This window comes from Myxocyprinus asiaticus, chromosome 31 (assembly GCF_019703515.2).
Source record: "Myxocyprinus asiaticus isolate MX2 ecotype Aquarium Trade chromosome 31, UBuf_Myxa_2, whole genome shotgun sequence".
In the NCBI taxonomy this organism is placed as follows: domain Eukaryota; kingdom Metazoa; phylum Chordata; class Actinopteri; order Cypriniformes; family Catostomidae; genus Myxocyprinus; species Myxocyprinus asiaticus.
In genome coordinates, this window is record NC_059374.1 from 38387875 (window position 1) to 38403592 (window position 15718).

The 15718-nt window shown below is 37.1% G+C and overlaps 1 protein-coding gene across 5 annotated transcripts in view; it reads right to left on the bottom strand.

The window, feature by feature from the left end:
• LOC127422663 (stromal interaction molecule 1-like) overlaps positions 1 to 12435 on the bottom strand; it is a 62908-nt gene extending 50473 nt beyond the window's left edge. For 3 of the 5 annotated variants that reach the window (XM_051666438.1, XM_051666435.1, XM_051666439.1), the window contains exons 1-3: positions 12185 to 12435; positions 11273 to 11332; positions 10283 to 10413 (exon numbers count right to left, since the gene is read on the bottom strand). In XM_051666438.1, the coding sequence (XP_051522398.1) occupies positions 10283 to 10403 (121 nt within the window). In that variant the 5' untranslated portion in view covers positions 10404 to 10413; positions 11273 to 11332; positions 12185 to 12435. The remainder of the gene's footprint in view (positions 1 to 10282; positions 10414 to 11272; positions 11333 to 12184) is intronic. The other 2 variants (XM_051666436.1, XM_051666437.1) reach the window with 2 other exon arrangements.
• Between the last annotated feature and the right edge of the window lie 3283 nt (positions 12436 to 15718).

Sequence of the window (15718 nt, forward strand, 5' to 3'; positions counted from 1 at the left end):
GAGACACCCTTCGTGAACGCGATTACTTCCTAGTTTCCATGGGTCCAGAAACTGCGTTTCTCCCATGTCTCTGAGGGTGTCAGTAGCGCCAGAAAAGGTAAATACATTTAAAATGATGCAAAGATGCCGCTTATCATTAACTCGCCAGAAAGGGGTTGATGTCTGAGTACTGGAACATTCGCTAGCAAATGACCTACCAGAATTAAGTATTCCTGAGGTGTAACTGCCCTGACAGTTGTGGATAACTCTATCACCCCCTCTATCACCATGCCACACTAACGAAAGAACGCACGTTATGTACGTACAATGGAACAGTGTGCTTGCAATGCACTGGCCAAACATTCACGTCTGCATAGCGTAGACTACATGTCAATATTAAGGGTGTTTTATATAACCTCAACAGGACTTAGACCAAAACCATAATCACTGGTTTTATTCACTGACCTCTGTTTAGATACAGCGGGTCATGTTTCCTGTCGTGTTATGTAATAATTCAGTCCCCGGACAACAATTTTAATAGCACAGCTAATCTAGAAATGTGTCAATATTCCTGCAAACCTTCACGTTAACTTTATCACCTTAATGATTTTCCACTAAGTGTTAGGATACAAATGCGTGCGCCTGAAAAAGATAGGGACAGGCCTCAAGTTGCTTTCTGTTGATCCGCTGTTATATAACTGAAAGGAGATGAGGGGCCAGTTGTCTCTCAGGGTCTGCTGTGGATGAGTGCACCCACTGTTGCTAATGATACATTCTCTTCTCAAGTTGGACTAAAAACAAAACCAGGCCAGTGCCATTAATGTCATTTACTCTGTGGAACATGACCCTCAGCAGACACAGAGTTCTCTTGGTGTGGTTCTATCAGGACCTGACACACACAGGAAGTTCCAAAAATCAAATACTATGAAGGTGTGGTGGTTAACGATGCTCTCCACAGAAGCTTAAGAGAGTTTTTGAGTCAGACGGAGGATGTTGCTGTGCACAGCATATATGTAGCAGGTTTCAAAGTACGGCTGCATGATTATGACAAAAATCACAATAGTTAATTATTTCCCTTGATATTGTTCTTGCGATTAATATTGATTAATACACTTAACATTAAAATACTTATTTTGTGTGGAGCATTTGCATGCCATATTCTTTATGTAGGCTACAAACCCAAAACGACCCGAGAACTGTTTATTAATTATTTTCTAGTAGGGATGCTTCGATCGATCGGCCACCATTATTCACATCCTATGACTCGATCAGTGATCGGTAATTTGGCCGATCGCATAAACCGATCGCTTATGTTGCAAAAAACGCCGCCCGCACGTCTTTTGCGACATAAGCGGTTTATGCAATCGGCCAAATTACCGATCAAGTTACCGCTAAACTCCTTTAAGACTTCAGCAACACTAGCAAAGTGTTGTAAGACAACAAACTTGATTCAGCGGTTAAGAACGATGCAGTGGGTGAGGTATGGCGAATATGAAATGTTTGTTTACTGTACTGTTAATGTGGCGTTTCACACGCGACAAGCAAAGGAAAAACAGCGTGAGCTGTGAAACGGTCCTTATTATCGTTCATGGCGGCAGCTTCTCAGTCTCCGCCGGTATTACGGTTTAACTGATTTTCATGTTAACGTGACCATCTTTACACCAGATGTGAACAACAGGCCGCAGATTCGTCGGTTCTGAAAATCATGCTTGACTCGATATTTTGCTCTCCATTAAATGTAAACTTACTACATGATGCTGGCATCATTGTACAGATTAAAATAAGTGGTATTATTAGATCAAACGGTAGAAGTATGAAAAATTAACTATTAATACAACTATTGAAAAACTATTAATACAATCATCCAACTAAATTAAAAGGCAGGGAAGGAATTTATAATTATAATAATTATGTATATCAATATCATATAAATATCATATAGATGTTATTATATTTAATATCAAGATACAATAATATAATGTATTAAATATAATGCAAACATAAAATAAGGAACAATAATAATAATATGAAATGACAACAAATCAATAACCAAAAATGTCACATTAAGTTTAACTGCATCTATGGTTTATCAGTTTGTCTTCAGTTTGACACTAAGCTTCATTTATTTTAATATATCTTAATAGAGAATATTTTGTTAGCCTATACTTGATTTAAAGTCTTTTTTAAAAAAGCTTTTTAATAAGCCTTTTAAACTTATTAAACGGTTTATGTCAGCAAAATTAGGCAAAGTGAAATAACTAGGAAGAGGAAAATTAAATTAATAGTAACTGTGTGCAGAAAGCTTACATATAGCCAGTTATGACAGAGATCCTGATAAAAGGTGAAATGATCGGCATCGGTGCATCCCTACTTTATAGCTGTTTTATCAGTAAATGAAGACCTTCACGATGCGCCTAAATGATCAATAAATTATACACTTACGATGTTACGATGCTCAACCACTTACTATTATGCAGCCCTCTACATAGTGAGTAAAACACTTGCATATGCGACTAAATTATGTGCTGTGCGACTAAAATGTCCGTTATTAGCCACTGGCTAGTAAATATTCCGATTTTACTCGCCAGAGATAGTGTTGTGTAGTGGCGAAGAAGAACTTAAGCACTGCGATCCTTTTCCTGAATAAGAAGCTGGCAAATAAGAAGCTGGATTCAGTCAGGACTTTGATTCAGCCTCTTCTTTTCCTGTGGGCTGTGTCTCGTGAGCGCGCTATCTGAAGGAAATTTACCTTATTTGGTTGCAGTGGGTCCTGAGGTGTCGTGGATTGCGGTCTCACAATCACTTTAGTTAAGCCACGACATCTCATTGATTTCGCAATTTGTACTTTTTTAAAAAGCTAAAATGTGTTCAAAATGATTGAAAGTGAATATAAAATAAAATGTACAATCTCGCATACTATATTGCATAAAGTCATATGAAAACTATATATATATATATATATATATATATATATATATATATATATATATATATATATGGGAAGATGCCCCCTTCTAGGTTTGCTTAATATATTTTTCAGTTTTCAGTTGCACTACACTTAAATGTCGTCAAAAGTCTGCCAAGTAAAAACAAAAATGTACTAGCCAATGGCAATTCTTTTTCCAACGTATCCATTGGTTGGTTATGTTAAACAGAAAATTAAATGGATTTTTAATTTTGATGCAACACGTGCTATCATTGACACTTTTCACTATTAGGTAATCATGGCAGCTGTTATCTCAATTATTTATTTGATTAATTGTGCAGACCCATTTCTAAAGTCTACTCAAGTAAATCTCTGAAATATTGTCAAGAAATGGGATATGTAAAGCATCTCATCATGTACAGCAAGAACAGCATCTCGCTTAACCATCTCAAGAGTAATGAATGGGAAGAGAGGAAAAAAAACAGGAAATGCCACAAAACCTTCCTTGAAAGCTTGTGAACGAACTTGCTGAAGACCAAACTGACCACAATTTCTATGTGTCTGTTAATCTAAGTGCTGGGAAAACCAGTAAAACCCAATCATCTATGACACTTTCCTAGTCTCTTATTGAAATCTAAATCTCTTTATAAAAGGTCCATACAATTTCAACTTAAATGTATTTCCAAAGATCAAGCGACTTGGCCTGGTGTAACTTCCTTTTAAAATTGTCATCCATTTTGAAAAATGTTTTGAAATACTTGCAACTGACAAACAGAATTTTCCTGAAACTAAGACTAGGACTAATAGATGGATTACATTGCACTACATTTTTAAATACATTTTGATTGTGAACCCAGCTCAGTTGATATGAAGTTTAATGAAGTGTGTTAGGTTGTGTGTATTAGTAATGCATGTTTGAGCCTATCCATGCAACACTAACACACTCACATAGGGTCTTTAAAAAAATAGATTTTTACTCTAATGAGTACGTGTACTACATAAGCAAACATACCATCAAGACCATCTCTACGGCATACAAATTATGTGTAAATACGATGGTAAATAAGGCAACCACAGTATATATTGTAAACAATCAGAAAGGAGGCATATGAGTCCTGCACACCTGATACCAATTTGTTTTGCAAATGTCTCACCCTTATGAAATATTTACATAAACCAGTTTCAAACGTAGCATGCATCATATAAGAGTACATCAATAACTGCTGTAATTCTAAAAAGTAGGGCTGGAAAAAAACAAATTAATTTTGTCCCAAATCACGATTCTTGAGCCAAACAATTTTAAAATCGTCTCCCTGATGAAAAATCGATTTTTCATTTATTAAAGAAAATACATGTTTACCTTAATGCTTCAGTGATTAATAGATACAGTTGTGCTCAAAAGTTTGCATACCCTGGCAGAAATTGTGACATTTTGTCTTTTAAGGATAGTGATCATATGAAGCCATTTATTATCACATAGTTGTTTGGCTCCTTTTTAAATCGTAATGATAACAGAAATCACCCAAATGTCCCTGATCAAAACTTTACATACCCTTGAATGTTTGGCCTTGTTACAGACACACAAGGTGACACACACAGGTTTAAATGGCAATTAAAAGTTAATTTCCCACACCTGTGGCTTTTGAAATTGCAGTAAGTGTCTGTGTATAAATAGTCAATGAGTTTGTTAGCTCTCACGTGGATGCACTGAGCAGGCTAGATACTGAGCCATGGGGAGCAGAAAAGAACTGTCAAAAGACCTGCGTAACAAGGTAATGGAACTTTATAAAGATGGAAAAGGACATAAAAAGATATCCAAAGCCTTGAAAATGCCAGTCAGTACTGTTCAATCACTTATTAAGAAGTGGAAAATTCGGGGGATCTCTCGATACCAAGCCAAGGTCAGGTAGACCCAGAAAGATTTCAGCCACAACTGCCAGAAGAATTGTTCGGGATACAAAGAAAAACCCACAGGTAACCTCAGGAGAAATACAGGCTGCTCTGGAAAAAGACAGTGTGGTTGTTTCAAGGAGCACAATATGACGATACTTGAACAAAAACGATTGAGTTGCCAGAAAGAAGCCTTCACTGCGCCAATGCCACAAAAAAGCCCGGTTACAATATGCCCGACAACACCTTGACACACCTCACAGCTTCTGGCACACTGTAATTTGGAGTGACGAGACCAAAATAGAGCTTTATGGTCACAACCATAAGCGCTATGTTTGGAGAGGGGTCAACAAGGCCTATAGTGAAAAGAATACCATCCCCACTGTGAAGCATGGTGGTGGCTCACTGATGTTTTGGGTGTGTGTGAGCTCTAAAGGCATAGGGAATCTTGTGAAAATTGATGGCAAGATGAATGCAGCATGTTATCAGAAAATACTGGCAGACAATTTGCATTCTTCTGCACGAAAGCTGCGCATGGGACGCTCTTGGACTTTCCAGCATGACAATGACCCTAAGCACAAGGCCAAGTTGACCCTCCAGTGGTTACAGCAGAAAAAGGTGAAGGTTCTGGAGTGGCCATCACAGTCTCCTGATTATAGAGCCACTCTAGGGAGATCTCTATTCATGCAAGACGACCAAAGACTCTGCGTGACCTGGAGGCATTTTGCCAAGACAAATAGGCAGCTATACCACCTGCATAGACAACTATTACAAAAGACTGCACACTGTCATTGATGCTAAAGGGGGCAATACACAGTATTAAGAACTAAGGGTATGCAGACTTTTGTACAGAGGTCATTTCATTTTTTTCTTTGTTGCCATGTTTCGTTTTATGATTGTGCCATTCTGTTATAACCTACAGTTGAATATGAATCCCATAAGAATAAAATAAATGTGTTTTGCCTGCTCTCTCATGTTTTCTTTAAAAATGGTACATATATTACCAATTCCAAGGGTATGCAAACTTTTGAACACAACTGTAAATATAGGAAGCTATATTTATGCAGAGTTCCACATTAACAGGGTTTCTCACTGAGATGTTTTGTCTCTTTAATTCTTCACATTTAGTCCTTTAATGCACCGCTGCTACAGCCATCAAAGCGCCTGTCGACCATCAAAATCCTCTGCTGTGATCAATGTTCCTGATATTATGCTTAATCCAAAAGTTAATTTGAGAGGTGTTGTGGAGAGTATTTGTCAGGAGTCACGCACACTGCTTTAATAAATAGTTTAGCTGTAAAAAGGATTATACTGCTGGATGCCGTGAACTATGTCACGTCACCGCAATATTTATAATCTAACAGCCAGGGTATTCATGCGCGATGGCGGGTAATTTCACACATTTACCAGCCACTGTCGACAAAAAATGCTGCTAGACACAAAGACGTGTGCTTGAGGAAACACATGATTATATTTTGAAGACCAGACAAAGAAAAGCAGCTGTTGTGCGTGTCTGATATGCAGCGCAATCATGTCTCTTGGAGCAAATTGTGAGTTCTCACTTTTTTTTCCTCTGTCAGTCAGACAGGGAGCAGCTTGTAAGAATAGTGCTGTCTATGACAATGCTGCATAGGATCTCAGACTATCTCAGGATGCATATGTAAATAACATGTGAATTGTCATGTCATAATTCAGCCATAGAAATAGTTCTTGAACAAGTTTACTCTTTAGCCTCCATTTGTGCGTTCCAAAATTATCATTATGATAATAGTAATAGCCTATGGTAATATGTTATATTTTATATTCTAAAATAACAAAATTAGTTTGATATATTAAAAATCAAATATATTTAGCCTATTTGTTGAATACAAATGGACATAATGCAGCCTTATACAAGGCTTCCTTTGCACTAACTAGTCACATAGCTCAGACAATGCAATGACTGGTCCATTGGTAGTGTTAAATTAATTTTACACATCCCTACCTTTTACCTGCAAATTATATATTACAGAGTAAAAACAATTGTCATTTCAGACACAACTGTTCTTCAATACACATTTCTTTCTGAGAAAAAGAAAAAACATTTTTAGATCAAAACATCAAAATCGCAATACATATCGAATCGGCTAGGAAATATCATTGTAATATTGAATCGGGAGGTCTGTGGCAATTCCCAGCCCTACTAAAAAGACATTTAAGCTTCAGATGATAAAACCAATAGCTATACGGTTCAAAATTGAGAAAAGTATTTGGCCAAAACAAATATTTCTGGTTGTCTAACGCTAGTGAAACATGTCCATAGTTGATGTAATATACCTGCCGTTACTCTGCTAGGACACCTGTGTGAACTTGAGGGGAACGAACTTCACACATACACTAGAGATGGCACTCTGTATGGGTAAATTCAGGGCAAAATTGTGTATGAAAAAGGATGGGATATTACAACAGCCTGTTTGACCTGTAGCCGGATGTTGTAGTAGGCTATCGCTTAATGACTGGGCTACGTTCCAATTCAACAAATCCTTACAGCACACTGTGGCCGTTTTCCCATAGGGCTCCCAAGTCATCATGTTGCAATCAAAATTAGACAGTTTGATTCAGTAATATAACACGGAAAAACAAGCGCATTAGAAGGCAATAGCAATTAATTTTAAAGGACAACTTTTGAATCTTCAAGCTTGAATTATGCTGGGCCCATTCAAGAAGAACGTGACTGATGATGGACCAGTCCAAAATTAACGTCACCATAGTGCAAATGTACCAACAATACCAGCTCTATGTAAACACCCATTGCATTATGAAAATTGTCCATTTAACGTCTACGCTGTGCTCCATAAATAAGTTGACAAACGGTCTTAGCTATAGACCCAAGTAAGAAATGGTTGCCTGTTTTAAGGTTGGGAAATAAGAACCAGTTTCTATTCAGAACCATTTTCTTTTTTTATATCGTCCCGGAACGATTTTCAAGACATTCAGTTCTATTAACTCGTCTGTTCTAGGAACATCTGTGGAACACTGTTAAAAAATATGTTAGAAAATATGCAATACAACCATCTGAGCCACCTTGAATTTTACAGTTGTCATGAAAATCAGTGTGCATCTTGCGTTAAAGGGTCATGAAACCCAAAAACAAATTTTCTGAGAAGTGAACAGACATGTGCAGGATGAAAACAATGATAGCATTCATTATTATTTATTATTAAAGGGTAAAGTTATTTTTTCATTTTATTCAGACATTTTGTTCTTTCGGTTTCAAAATGAAAGTTGAAGCAACGTCACAAAAATGAGGTGTATGCGTAAACTCAGTTATTATTGGAAGGACACAACGCATTTGTCACTATATTCTGAGCGTTTCTCCACATTATTCATGAGGAGAAGCGCTTCCAATTACAGCGCTGCCTCATTCATGAACTCACATTACAGTTACAGCAGAGAATTCAAACTCATGACAAGGACGCCGCTGTTCCGCAGACGCGAGACTTAAACAGCACTCGGGGAACAGAAATGAGAGCAGACTTTTACACTAAACACCGTGATCAGATCAAAATCACTCCACAAAACGCACCGCAGTCCATAACCTGACCACTGCGAGTTGTGCTAGTCCAGCTCCAAACACACTGTTTATGAGGGAGGGCTACGAGCGCTGATACCATTGCTTATTCTCCATGTGTTGGATAATAGACATGATAAGATTGAAATCACAAGTCAAAATGGACCACAGTGCACTCCATAAATGCACTGAAGCGAGCATGTTGGTTGGTTGGTCGGTCGCTGTCGCACGAGGCAGCGGTATATTCCAGGTGTATTTGGGGAGGCTGTTCTGTTTAGATGGCGCCAATCGCATCTTCTCACCATGCATCTGATCATAAACAGGACAACACGATGGCTTCTTCAAAAACAGAAGACAATGATGAAAACCAAAAACTCAGTCATGTCAACTCTATCTTTGATCTACTTTACATAAAATTTCCGGGATTTACGCCTATTATTTTTACCGGTGTTGCGTCGTCATGGAGTTGAAATACTGGGAGTTTTGTTCTTGCTGTTACATTTAACGTGTCGCGCAGGAGCATTGCGTTTCTTTGGACGCTGTGTCAGGTTTAAAAAACGTAGACTAGGCCTGTCACGATTAGTTAATAATCATCTGATCATGGTTATTTGAGATAACCGCGATTATTGTGTACTTTAAATTTCAATCATATTTTACTCTCCAAATAAGGGAATAAATGGTGCGTTTGAGTGTCTCATTTGATTGAACTCTGACCGTCTCACTGAGCCGCACTGCACTGAGTGCAGCTGCTGAAGAGCGCATGACAACTAACCACTTCTGAACTGGACTTGAAGCACTGTGATGCATGCGCTGTCTGTGGCGTTTTGCGCCATACTCCCACGAAATTATTAACGAAGATTTTAGTGAATGCAAAGCGCTCCAGTTTCACTTTAATTTTAATAACGATTGTGTAATGGCAAATGTTATTTGTTATTTTGGGTTCATACACGAAGTGTTAATGACACGCAGTGACACAGAGGAGCCTTGTGTCACGTCCGAGATGATAGAATGAAGAAACACAGAATCTCAAAAGTCTTCCTTCATGTGAAATAAGGGCTTGTGGGTTTAATCGGAGAGCCTTAAAGTAATGTGTGAAAGTGAAGAATTTTGGATAGAAATATTTTACTATTGCATACTTTAATATAATATAATATATTTTAAAATAATATAATAAAAAAAAATATATAATAGCTAAGCAGGTTTGCTGGGTTCCAACAATAACAGTGTAAATGCAAAAGCATGACAATGTGTATGACAACTACCGTCATAATCGTGAAAGCCATAAAACGGACAATCGTCATAAACGCAATGATTTGTTTGACAGTTAATCATCAGCATCTCGAGACACCTGCAATCTGTTCTATTCATTATGCTGCGTGCCTTAGTGGATTTCAGAGAACCCCACCAAGATTAGAAACCAATACACAAAAAGCACTTCAAGCTAAACCAATATTTAACGAAAGTTTCACAGCACAATTAGAACGGTTTAATTATGAGAGATACTAAGTTTTTGTTTTAATATTCCACTAAAGCTGTTCACATTTAAGTTTTTTTTTTTCATATGCACAGGCATCCATGCAAGACTTCGATCTCAGTCATCTCTTGGAATCGACTCAGAAGAAACATCTCCCTTCATAAGTCGTAGAACACACATTCAGATAGAAACTGTACATGCCATGACGCTCTAGGCAACTTTATTTGACACGCTGCCAGTGCCACGGTGCAGCCTAACCGAGGACAGAGCTTAACAGAGAATGCACTGCCATCCTATTTGCAGACGGTCCATATTTAGACCCCCACATAATTCCTAAATAAGACTACAGCACTGATTTCAAAGCACAGAGAGTTCTTGCTTGTTGAAAGGGGTCGTCGCCTCTTGTTTATGATGATAATGTAACTTTTCTCAAGCAAAAATAAGGTTTACGGGGCATTCTCACCTGACACTCCGTTGTCCACTTGTTGGTGGTCTGTGCTAACTTGAATAGGTTTGTCCGCTTGACATTCCCACAAGAAGCACATGCACACGATCCAAAAAGTCACCAGTTTGCTGAGCTCCATACTGGGACAGCTGGTTTGGCATGAGAGAGAAAGAGAGAGATCTTGTCACCTTCTACTCAGCAGATCTTAAATGGCAAGCACCCCTCCATGTAAAGTCACCTACTACCCTAACCCCGAGATGATAAGGGGAGGGACTATTGTAACTTTAATTTAATTCTTTAATCACAAACAAGCCAAGTCAGCACATGCTCAGTATAGTTCTCTCTCTGTCTGAGAAAAACTTATGAGAAATTTGAAAACTAAAAACTGATATTTAAAAGAGATTTTTTTTTTTATGTCCAATATTTTTCTTCTGCCATCTTCAGTTATGATGCCTTGGAATATTATATCTATCAGTCATCACTGAGGCCTCCCATATATTATAGTATATTATAGAAATGTTTCTGAACATTGTGTACATTGTATCTTGCACTTTATTGTTTAATGTACTGTGTTTCTGCACTGCTTTGTAATGCATTTTTTTATAATATTAACAGTCTTGTTTACTGTTTTGTCTTACACATAGGATATTACTGTGCATTTGCTCATGTGCACTTTCACACATTATCATGTATGTTACATTGTTGCAATAACATGTTACAATTCCATTCAATTCTATTCTATTAAAGGAATAATCTGGGTTCGATACACATTAAGCTCAACTGACAGCATTTGTGGCATAATGTTGTTTATCCCAAAAATTACATTTTACTTGTCCCTTCTTTCCTTTAGCAGAAAAAAAATATGGGTTACAGTTTGGCACTTACAATGGAAGTGAATGGGGGCCAATCTGTAAACATTAAAATACCCACCATTTCAAACGTAAAGCAACAAGACGTAAACAACTGGTGTGTTAACATGATTTTTGTGTGATAAAATCGCTTACTAACCTTTTCAGTGTAAAGTTATATCCAGTTTGATGCTTTGTATCCAACGTAATGCTGTAAACCCTGTACAAATACGAAGATTTAAACAACTTTACAGCTCAAATAATGCACAGGTTTTAACAGAAAAATTCATGTAAGTGCTTTTATAAAATGATAAGCTTCACATTTATGCCTTTACACCCTCCAAAAATTGGCCCCATTCACTTCCATTGTAAATGCTTCACTGTAACCTCGATTTGTACATATATATATATATATATATATATAAGGGACCAGTCGAAATTAATTTTTGTGGTAATCAACATTATGCCACAAATGCTGTCAATTGTATTGAACCTCAAATATTCCTTAAAATAATACAAATTAAAAGCAATGATTTGAGATACAGTGGGTCTCCCCTACTTCACCAGGAGACTTGTTTTAACACTTAAGTGGAAACTCTGCAGTGCAACAAAGTGTATTTGGCAATATTGCACCATCATACAACCCTTGCTCAGCTATATTGACCACAATATCCTTTATGTGCAGGATATTTATCTTCCATATGAAGACAATCAGTATGGACTACACACAATTTCCTCGTAATAATCTTAATAACAAACAAATTAACACACGTTGTTAAATATCCAGGTATGACTTTAGTGGTTAAAAAGCAGATTTCGACTAGTTTGAGTCACATTACTCACATATGCTTACGAAATCTCACCAACCAAACATTAGACATACATTAGTTGATCAATAACAAATCGCACTGTAATATCGTAATATTTCATGCGCACCTGGCTTTGTAACAACACGAGGCCACTGGCACCCATATTTCTCAATTTCTTAACACCCAAACCCATCGCTGAAAGGCCATGCAGTAAAAATACGACAAAAGCAAACGTTATATCGTTTAAAAATGCGATCCACTACCTCGGGTCCTAGTTCAGGAGCGTCTCGCCTGTTTGAGATTCAACTCAAAGGTTCGTCTTCAGCGGCTCATTTCTCTCACGAGAATCCATGGAGGCTATTCATTAAACATTGTTATTCATTCCCCCCCAAAAACAGTGTTTCTGTACACTCTCCCTGCCCGCCGATGAGGTAATACGGCAGGTGGACGGTGGCTTTCTCGTCCTTGGTCAGGCCGAATGTGCTGCGCTTCCTCCTCGCCTCACGCCGGGCTCTCTGGCTGCGGCGTGACGCATGCGCAGTCACAAACTCTTCCAGATAACAAGACAGATTCACACTCTCTTCGTTGATCACACCTTCTGCCTTATAACCAAACTACTTTGAAACTGTAGCTTCCCCATCTACAGCTACTCAATATATATATATATATATATATATATATATATATATATATATATATATATATATATATACTGTACATAAGAGAATGTATTACTGATTGTAAAATTTATATAATGTTTTAAATGTTTTAAAGGAGTATATTACAATCAGAGCAGCATTTATCTGCCACAACATACAATTAAGATCTCTATTAGGCTGACAGCATTAAATCTAAGAGAAAAATGTACAAAAATGTACAAAACACAACAACAATAATAAACATACTAATTTATACAACAGAGTCAGAAAAAGTGAGGCTAAACAGATAGGCCTATTTTTTTTAGATAACTGGTATGATTCATTCTACAACCAGAGCCGTAGCTTATATATCTGGCTCAAACAACTATAAAAAAACTCATTTATATTACAGAGTCAAAAACAGGGATAAACACCATTTAAATAAACAATTCGACACAAAAACTAATAACAAAAAGTTGATAGAACAACACTGAAGCTGTTTTAGGGAGCAATGTATGTTTATATATATATATATATATATATATATATATATATATATATATATATATATATATATATATATATATATATATATATACATAGCAGTTTCTCTGGATTTACTATTTATAGGTGTGTGTTTGAGTAAAATGAACATTTTTGTTTTATTCTATAAAGTACTGAAAACATTTCTCCCAAATTCCAAATAAAAATATTGTCATTTAGAGCATTTATTTGCAGAAAATGACAACTGGTCAAAATAAAAAAAAATATGCAGTGTTTTCAGACCTGGAATAATGCAAAGAAAACAAGTTCATATTCATTTTTAAACAACACAACACTAATGTTTTCTAAATCAATATTTGGTGGAATAACCCTGATTTCCAGTCACAGCATTCATGCGTCTTGTCATGCTCTCTACCATTCTTTCACATTACTGCTGAGTGATTTATGCCACTCCTGGCGCACAAATTCAAGCAGCTCGGCTTTGTTTGATGGCTTGTAGCCATCCATCTTCCTCTTGATCACATTTCAGAGGTTTTCAGTGGGGTTCAGGTGGAGATTGGGATGGCAATGACAGGGTCTTGATCCGGTGGTCCTCCTTCAACACCTTGATTGACCTGGCTGTGTGGCATGGAGTATTGTCCTGCTGGAAAAACCAATCGTCAGAGTTGGGAAACATTGTCAGAGCAGAAGGAAGCAAGTTTTCTTCCAGGATATCCTTGTACGTGGCTTGATTCATGTGTCCTTCACAAAGACGAATCTGCCTGATTTCAGCCTTGCTGAAGCACCCCTAGATCATCACCAATCCTCCACCAAATTTAACAGTGGATGTGAGACATTGTGGCTTGTAGGCCTCTCCAGGTCTCCGTCTAATCATTAGATGACCAGGTGGAGAGCTGTATATATATATATATATATATATATATATATATATATATATATATATATATATATATATATATATATATATATATATATATACATCATTAAAACCACCTGCCTAATATTGTGTAGGTCCCCCTCGTGCTGCCAAAACAGCGCCAACCCGCATCTTAGAATAGAATAGCATTCTGAGAGGCTATTCTTCTCACCACAATTGTACAGAGTGGTTATCTGAGTTACCGTAGACTTTGTCAGTTCAAACCAGTCTGGCAATTCTCTGTTGACCTCTCTCATCAACAAGGCATTTCCATCCACAGAACTGCCACTCACTGGATGTTTTTTTGTTTTTGGCACCATTCTGAGTCAATTCTAGAGACTGTTGTGTGTGAAAATCCCAGGAGATCAGCAGTTACAGAAGTGCTCAAACGATCATCCATGCAATTATCTAATCAACCAATCGTGTGGCAGCAGTGCAGTACATAAAATCATGCAGATACAGGTCAGGAGCTTCAGTTAATGTTCACATCAACCATCAGAATGGGGAAAAAATATGATCTCAGTGATTTGGACAGTGGCATGATTGCTGGTGCCAGATGGGCTGGTTTGAGTATTTCTCTTATTGCTGATCAGTGCAGCATCTTATTTATCTGCTACAAAAAAGATCTCAATTAGGGGGACAGCATTAAATCTAATTGTCTACTGTATCACACACCCTCTTAACACCATTATGTCCCATAGTAAATAACAATAACAATGTAAATTTATGTCTATTTTTAAGTAGGCTAGTGCATGGAAGGTACCATATTGAGTATTTGATTACTTGTATAACATGAATAAAGATACATTTGCTGTATGGTTGGACACCCACATCTGTTGTAAAAGTGCTTTGCTGCTTTTTTTCTTTTCACTGTCACCCCAGAAAATCTGCTCTCACTGCTATTGTATAAAGGGACTGCAGAGAGTGTTTGCATGTATGCAGCTGTGAAATGACTACACCGCTCTCTAGTGCCTGGCTATGACATGGCAACATGTAACTCTAAAGCATCTGTTACATTTTACAGTCTAAATTTGACCATTTGCATTTTAAGAATAGGTGAAGGCAACATATGTGATGATGGATACAAAGCAAGTAGGGTACAATGGCACTAAAGGCACACCATAAGGAAAATGTGCTCTTTTTTCAGGTTACAAAGTGTAACCAGATGGAGCAACATAATTTGTGTGAAAAGAAATAATAAAGGAAGGTTGTTTTGATTCAAATTAATTTATACAAAAAAGTGGTGAGCGAGAATTTTACCCCTGACTTGAGGTAAAAATGCCCCCTCATTTGGGGTAAAAGGCCCCCAGGGGTTATAGTGATATCAAGTACATAGGGACAACAGTTATAGGGCAAAATCTGTCAATTTATGAACATGCTTTTAAGAGAGCAAAATGCTTTTTTGAGTAACAAATTAAGATAACACTTCTTCAAAGTTATTTTCAAACACATCTGGCATTTTATAACATCTCAAGTATTCTATAAACACATTAATCTTTATTATTATATGATCAGTCAATGTAAGCCTACTATGAAAATTTTTCAGAACAAATCTATTCGAAAAAAAAAATAGCAGCCTTTAGCACCTGCAACAGGGGGGATTTTACCCCAAATACTATGCTTTCACTCATTGGACAGTTCTTTAAAAAACTTTTAATTTAATCACCTTGAACAAAAACACAAAATGACAAATAAGTATTTTGTCTCAAAATAAATGTGCTAATTTCAGGGACTTTAGT